This window comes from Lygodium microphyllum, unplaced genomic scaffold (assembly GCF_053477565.2).
Source record: "Lygodium microphyllum isolate KBCC unplaced genomic scaffold, Lygodium_microphyllum_v1.1.10 scaffold_31, whole genome shotgun sequence".
Lineage (NCBI taxonomy): Eukaryota > Viridiplantae > Streptophyta > Polypodiopsida > Schizaeales > Lygodiaceae > Lygodium > Lygodium microphyllum.
The window spans coordinates 13,601,761-13,610,046 of NW_028229514.1; the positions used below are offsets into that span (position 1 = coordinate 13,601,761).

The window sequence follows — 8,286 nt, forward strand, 5'->3', positions numbered from 1 at the left end:
ACAACCTCAATAGCAGGGCACAGGAGGGCGAGCGATGCCCCCTCGACAGAGCACTCCGCAGCCGCCCCCCCCCCCCCACGCCTGTCCCACCCGGCAAGACCGCAGTCCCCCATAGCCACCACTCGCGTCACAGACTACTCCACCTGAGATCCCACAGCCCCCACACCCACCCTCCACCACCTCCCAGGCTCCCCCCACTGACCCTGACCCACAAGCCCCCCCTTCCAGGGCCACAACCCCCCCCCCCCCCCCCTCCACCCGCCACATACTTCCGACCATCCCACCATCCCTCGACCCTCGACCCTCCCCCCCCCCCACCCGCCACATACTTCCGACCATCCCACCATCCCTCGACCCTCGACCCTCGACCCTCCCCCCCCCCCCCCCCCCACCATCTCCCCTGCCGAGCACCCCCCCTAATCCGCACCCATTGCAGGTAATCCCCCCCAGACCCACTCCCGCTCATCCCACAAGAGGTGATGAGCCAGACACGCCTACATCCTCCACGCACCAGCAGTCTTCCCCCTCCCATACGGCCACCAGCTCATCTGCCCCTGCCGCCCGTCACACCTTCCCAAGACAAGCACAGTTGTTGCCACAAGAGATTTTCCACAGTGGCCCGTGGTCCTACCTGAGAGTTGCGGAGCGCGGAGTGTTCCCACTACCTCTAGAGTTGGGGATCTTCGTGGTTCGCAAGCCAAGGAGGGGCAAGGTCCATCTACTAGCACCACCGGATGGACCAAACTACACTTTCTTCTTTCAGTCCTCTCACTCAGGGGATTGGACGATGATACAGATAGAGGAGTTGAAGAGTCAGGTGGCGGACCACATCTCCCAGTGGATGGGAGAAGAAGGACAAGCATTGTTTGCACAGCAATGGCCTGGTAGCATGAGGGACACTAACTGGTGGGCTAGTGCCGAGGTCCGACACTTGAGCATTATCTTTTGAGGCCCTCCATAGTGGAGGGCTTCGAGGGATGTGATCGAGTGCCCCCTGGCACAGGCGGCCCGTTTCTACCAATGTACTGAGTCACGACTCTCAACATCACTGATAGATGCATTGATTGTACCACCTGGAGCATCTATCACCCCTATGGTCCGGCTGAGGGCCACCATGGGGGATGGAGTTCGCCGTCCAGACCTGTGGCAAAGCGTACCTGCATGCCCCATAGTTTCTCATCCTCATCAGCAGCTTCCACACCGAACAGATGTCTGTTCGGTCAGTCATAGGTTTTCCCATGAGCTTACACCTTGTATCCTGGAATGTGAATAGTCTCCACTACAGTGGGGCACGTGGATCCAGGAAGTTGATTGTTCGGCAGGAGCTGCAACTTGCCCTTGCCTGATAGATCGGCATTTTACTTTTACAGGAGCACAAGCTCACTCCCTCCTAGGCCCAACGGGTAGGAAAGGTACTCCCGGGCAGCTCGCACACTTATTGGGAGCACGCCATAGGTGCCCACGGCAGGAGTGGAGGTGTATGCACCTCTATTGGCCCGAGTCTCACCACCTGCGTACGAGAGCCTATGTACAAGACCATGGGACAATAGTGGCAGGGAGGGTTCTATGGATTAGACTGGATATTGGGAACTCGTGCCTGGGAGTCCTCAACGTCTATGCCCCTATGGAGGTTAGGGCACGCAACAGATTCTAGGTGGAGATCACGGATGGACTCCCAAAGGTGGACTCCTGGATAGTTGGAGGAGACTTCAACAACTTGGAGGCTTTGGAGGACCAGCAGAGCAGAGGCAGAAACTATCAGGGCATGACTGGGGAGGAGCAGGAGGCATGGGAGGTATTTCTATTGGCAATAGGGGCACATGATGCCTGGAGAGACCCTGCCTTCCACAGGAGGGAGAGGTCGCTGGACTTCTCTTGGGGATATGGGCGGCTAGGTGGAGTCCTACTGGAGCGGTTGGGTGGACAGGTTTTATGTGGGAGAGTGGGGAGGCTCTCGTGGGGGACAGATTGGGCAATTGGCTGGCACCACGTTGTCTGATCATCACTGCCCGGTTCTCCTGACACTAGATCCCCCAGCATCTGCCCTAGACACTCGATTCTGTGGGATCCCTGACTTGATCTATAGGAGGGAGGAGGTGACGAGGCAGATAAAGCAGCTTTGGACTAGGGAGTGAGGCAGGAGGGACCGGATCGCAGAGGAGGTTGCAGAGATCCTAACTGAGTCGAGCAGAATCTGCTAGTAAGAGGCAGCCATACAGGCCAGGCAGCAGAGTTGGGAGGAGGAGAGAGCGCTCCGGCGGGACCTTGCAGCCACGCAGAGATTACTACAGGAGGCACTAGGGTACCCCACTCTCCACGCACAGGACAAGCGCTCTGAGTTCTCTTTCCGCACCTCAGTAGCTTTTTGGGCGCGGAAGGGGGACACGATGTGCAGGGAGTTTTTCCAAGTGCAACAGCCTCGCACCTCAAGAGTGCAGATACGCAGCCTTCGAGATCAATATGGGAGGACTCGTTCAAGCCGAGACCAGGTGATGGAGATTGCCATTGATTACTACAGATGCCTTTTTCAGTAGGAAACAGCCTCAGCTAGAGGACAGCGATGTAGGCAGCAAGTCTGGGATCACATCCCGTCCCTTGTCACAGAGGAGATGGGACGTCCCTCCTAGCCGCCTTCACAGAGAAGGAACTAGAGGAGGCTTTCCATACACAGGACGGGCAGAAATTTCCAGGAGAGGATGGTCTCTCTAAGGCCTTCTTTACTACCTACTGGGAAGTGGTGAAGGACCCTCTACTGATGGCCTTCCAAGAGATCTTCACTTCAGGATAGATGCGAGGGAGCCTTTTGGCAGGCCTTATCAGTCTTCTCTCCAAAGGGGGAGACCGATTGGAGCTTTCCCAGTGGAGACCGATCACCTTATTGTCAGTGGCCTATAAGGCACTGGCAAAGATGATTGGTAGGCGATTACGCCCCGTGCTGCCAGACATCATCCATGACACACAGATAGGCTTTGTCTGGGATAGGAGTATCCTAGACAATGTATTCACCTTCTTTGAGGCGATAGAGTGGGCTCAGCACAGTGGGTAGAGACTGGCCGTACTACTCTTGGATTTCGAGAAAGCTTATGATAAGGTGGACTGGGATTTCCTAGAGGGCACCATGGTGAGGTTGGGTATCCCCGAGGCTTGGATTCGCGGGGTTGCCGCACTTTACAGATCGGCCACCAGCAGGGTTCTCATAGGTGGTAGGCGAGGGAAGAAGTTTCGGCTGTAGAGATCGGTCTAGCAGGGTTGCCCCCTGGCCCCATACCTGTTCCTACTCTTTGCAAAGGCGATGCCTCACTTCCTCAGGTCCCGTGTGAGCGGATTACGCGGCCTCCAACTTCCCATGAGAGAGGAGACTGAGTTGCTAGACTCAAAGTATGCAGATGATACAGCACTCTACATAAAGGACAATGAGTTGATGTTGGAGAGAGTGAGGCTCGCTCTTGAGGTGTTCTGTTCCGCAGCAGAAGTAAAAATCAACTAGCGAAAGTCGGTTGGTTTCCTCACAGACCCAGACTCTAGCACGGAGTGGGGCATCCACCTGACCGTCCGGTACCTAGGGTTCCAGGTAGGACTCGACATCACTCCTGCCCAGCAGTTTCTTCTAGTCCTCGATTCTATTCAGAGGAAGCTGGCTTACTGGAGCACGGCTCGCCTCTCACTAGCCGGCCGAGCCCTGGTAGTTAACCAGGTCCTCCTAGCGATGGCCTGGTACATCGCCTCGTATTCGTGCTTCTCCTCATCGTACGTAGTGCAGCTTCAACGCCTAGTGGGGAACTTCCTTTGGTCCGGGTCAGACGGCTCTAGGGATTCCTGGGCCAAGGTGGCGTGGGGGACCATCATACGGCATCGCTCAGAGGGAGGGCTTGGGATCATAGACCCGGAGTTTCAGAGTATGGCCCTCTTGGGCAAGCTAGTTGTCTGCGGCCTCACACCGGGAGGGCAAACCTGGAAGGTCCTATTGTAGGAGGGTCTTCAGGATTGTAGACCGAGGCTTGACGGTGAGTGGAGGCCGCCCCTGAGATGGGATCTTCACGTCAGCCCAAATCACCCCCCCCCCCCCCCCCAAATCAGCCCTAATCCAAAGCCCCCCAAGCTGTCAGGAGGAGATAGACCGTCAGCCGGTGATCTGGAACCTCCAGGTCAAAGATCGGGAAGAAGGGGCACAGATTGGCCGCCGCCGCCACATCCAGTGGGCTGACTGGAAGGCCGGCCCGGCTCGTACCATCAGGACATGGCGAGAGGTGTACAGGATAGCGGACGAGGAGGTGCTGCAGCGGGTTTCAGGCTGCCAGAGAGGAGTGGAGTTGAGACGAAGGGAGATAGACACAGCAATACCTCCGGAGTGGCTTGCCCCCCCCGATACGAGTGCCGATAGAGCCTGGGGAGGTATGGGCCGCCACGTTTTCACCAACAGGCATCCCCCTACAGGTAGCAAGTAGTGTGGGCAGTGCCCCGCAAGGGACTTTCTTCACCGTTCAGGAGGGGGGGCATCTGGCTCTTGACAGAGGGCAGTAGGATGAGGGGATAGCTGCCCTTTCATGGAGGAGGATTCGGGTGGTGGGCCTTCAGGGGAAGACATGGCGATTGGACCCCTATGTTTTCTGGAAGGAGCTCAGGGAGTGGGGCCTTTGGATCTGGGAGGGCAGACCACTTGATGAGCTGGAGTGGGATCCAAGAGAGTGGCTCTGGCCGACCACTACAGTCGCCATGAAGCCACCAAGGTTCCTAGAGTACACTGCCAGGATTGCCTGATGCAGGAGGATATGGATTGGGTGCCGTCACGTAACAGGCAGTGGACGGAGCACACCATCATGGAGCCATTCCAACAAACCTTCTGGCGCCGCCTATGGGATAGCTGGAGGCCAAAGAGGGTATCGTATTTCTTATGGCTGGTGGCACATGGAGGCTTGGCGGTGGGAAGTTGGCTTGCCTAGATGCAGAAGGAGGGAGGTTGTAAGCGTTGCACACAGCAACCTCTGGAAACCTCAAAGCACTGCTTTGGTCATGTGAGGAGGCGCAGCTCGTGTGGAGAGGAGCATGCCGCATCCTCCGCTGTACAGCACCCAGCCTTGGATGTATCTCATGGGGAGCTTTCTACTGGCAAGCAATCAGCCAGGGCCATCACCTTCTATATGATGCCGGGATGCAGGACACGATATTCATCGTTGAGGCAAGGTCGTGCGTAGTAGTCGGTTTGGAGGCTCTACCCATCCACCAAGTACTTGCGCCCACAGCAGACCGCTCTTAGGTATGGGAGATCATAGGGAGTCTTACTGGATGGCATATCTGGAAGGCACGGTGTCAGGAGACTTTCGGCGGAGAGAGACTTTTAGCACAGGCAACCTTAGCAGAGCTTTGGACCTCCATCATCCACCCCCTCCATGGCCAATGGGACTAGGTGCAGGGCGAGTCTAGGGCTCGTCAAGAGCTCCGTTGTCATTTCATGTGCACTTAGGGCGGCCAAGACTAGTTTTTTGTGATGCAGGCAAGCAGCCCCAGATGGCAATACACCCCCCCTCCATGGCTTTTGTAATGCCGGCATCCCCCCTAGACCGCCTTGACAGACTTGTACATCTAATGTATGTGTGACTCTGCATCAGCTCCAGCTAGTCTGTTGAGCATGAGCACTCCATTGTAATCAGTTTCTTTGAGTAATATAATCAGCCACATTTTATTTGCAAAAAAGAAAGGTGTGTGCCAATTTTGCACAAAGTAGTATGCTCTCTTCTTGACTATGGATTCCACCAAAGAGTCCTGAGGAATGCTATGCCACTGCGGTAAGAGTAGGGTGGAATGTGGGGTTTCACTAGAGAGGAGCTAGAAAAGGCTATGGTAATACTAGAGTGTTTTCGCATGTGCTTGTCAGAGTGAGTGCTGAGGGCCATGGAGTGGCCTATACTGGCCTCACTAGAGGGCAGTACGCAGGCAGGCAATGGTAGACATAGATGATTAAGGGGAAGACATCCTACTATGAAGACTGTCTCCAATGAGAAAGCCAATGGCATTTTTCTGCCATATAAGAGTTACTAATTTTGATCTTTGGAACTAAGAGTTTCAAAGGACATTTGCTGCCTCTAGAAGCAAGGGTTTGCATGAGAGTGAAACTTCTAAAGAGAGTTTCCGCTGGACAAATTGAAATTATCCTTTGTAAGCCGGTGCTGTCCATCTAGTAACTGCAACCCATGCACTATTACTCGCTCTGTATGCTTGTACAGATAGCAAACATAAGTACAAATCAATGCGTTCAAGGGTTGTACTTCCTGACTAAACTTGTAACACCCATGGCATAGATAATGCTGCATTTTAGATGTAAACCCCAACTCAGACATCACTGCAGTAGGACCCTGGTTCCCCAAAGGCCAAGGTTACTTAAGTCGTCCAAGGTTACTTCAAAGACTCTGTACAATTTGCATGCCATTCACTTCAAACCCTGAAGTGCCAAGGTAGGTTATAGCTTAGTACCTTAAAAAATGTGAAATCTAGTAGAATCTTTCAATGGTGATGGAAGAGGTCTATTTTCAAACTACTGACATGTATTTCTATCCATATTAACAAGATATACGTAGAGTTTTTAGCTAATTTCCTTCTTGGTGTAATTTTTAGGGCATGGCAACTTTCAAACAAACATACCAGCAGCACCCAAACCATCTTTAGTCACTTCTATAGGAACTCATCTTCGCAAGTAAGCTTCAAGTTGTATTTTACCTAGATGAGTTAGTGGGAGTAAAAACCCAATATCTGAATTGATCTTTTTTCAATGATCCAGGTATGGCTTCCCAAAGAAAAAGCTACTCAAAGTTTGTTTGGCAAAGGAACAACCATGTCTAAGAGAGTGAGATATTTTGAGAACCTACAAGGACCTCCCAACATGAAGTTTAACATTGTGAATATCACCCTTGATGTTTAAAAGAAGCATTTTATTGTCAGCTAGTGACATTGTAAAACTAGTTGATTATGCTTACATTGCTTGACAATCTAAACTTTCCCTTCAATAAGAATGGATATATTTTCCCAGCAGCTTGTAAAGCAAAAGAGAGGAGATTTCCCAAGTTAAAAAGATGGTGACACTAACAATAACATGAACATTCTCTTTCTATATGTTAGTGAAATGCATTGTGTTCTTGAGTTTTCAATTTGAATGCGTGAACTTGTAAAGCAAAAGATAGTATACTACTCAAGGTTAAAGAGAATATCTATAACGTGGTGTTCTGGTGTTAATAATGGTATTATACTCATAGTTGCAAAATGGAAATGCATTTGACTAGCATATTGTGAGGACTTGCATAGAATGCCTTATTAACATTGTCTAAATGTTTTAAGCTAGTGTATAACCTTTCATAAATAGCAACATTTTAATGGTGAATTCACATGTGCAACTCTATCCAAAAATGAACCAAGAATACTGGTTGGTTGTGAATAGGAGAAAACCTATCCATTGGAGACCTCTAACAATGCTCTACTTTTCCTAAAAAGTCTTAGCCAAAGCCCTTGCCTTAACGATAAACCATATACTTGCAAAAATGGTTCATCCTTATCAATTTGGGTTTATCTATGGATGAAACTTTTAGGACCCCATTCTAAACTTGATACTCTCCATAGATTATGCCCTCAGCTCCTAGTCTAATTTTGTTCTTCTCAATTTAGGCCTTGACGTTGCCTATGACTCAATAAGTTGGAGGTTCATTATAGCCATCCTTCGAGTTTGGTGTGGTTTTCATTCAATTAATAGAAGCCCTTTTCATTAATGCTACGGCATTGACCTATGTAAATGGCTTGCTCTCTCCTCCATTTGAGCTTAAGAGATATGTGAGACAAGGATACATACTAGCATCCTTCCTCTTTGCCCTCATAACATGCCCACTGCTAAGGAAACTTGACTTTAAAGTTTGAAAATGTATGATTAGAGGACTAGCACTACCTAGTGGGCATCAATTCATAGCTTAGTTTTTTGCAGATGACAATGTAAGCATCCTAAAGGTAGAAAAGGGAATGGTGGATTCCTTTCTCAACATATATGAAGACTCTACATGTCTATCAGCCTCCCAAATGAGTACTTTCAAGATCAAGATGCTCTACTTCGGATTTAATGACTCAACATTTGGGACACACCTAGAAGTCCATATATCTTCACCATGTTTAATTCAAAGGCATTGGCTACAAAATATAATGATGTAATGGATACGTGAGAAAATACATAGAGTGGTTATAATTCACCAACTCGAAGTAGTCATGTGTATCTAGACGATTGCTTTAAGTTAGGAATTACCTACCATTTTATAT

At 50.6% G+C, this 8,286-nt stretch overlaps 1 protein-coding gene across 3 annotated transcripts in view; it reads left to right on the plus strand.

Moving 5' to 3' along the window:
* LOC148009330 (uncharacterized) overlaps window positions 1–7,112 on the plus strand; it is a 115,300-nt gene extending 108,188 nt beyond the window's left edge. For all 3 annotated transcript variants that reach the window (XM_087673578.1, XM_087673577.1, XM_087673580.1), the window contains exons 10-11: window positions 6,610–6,688; window positions 6,773–7,112. In XM_087673578.1, the coding sequence (XP_087529704.1) occupies window positions 6,610–6,688; window positions 6,773–6,913 (220 nt within the window). In that variant the 3' untranslated portion in view covers window positions 6,914–7,112. The remainder of the gene's footprint in view (window positions 1–6,609; window positions 6,689–6,772) is intronic.
* Window positions 7,113–8,286: the final 1,174 nt, after the last annotated feature.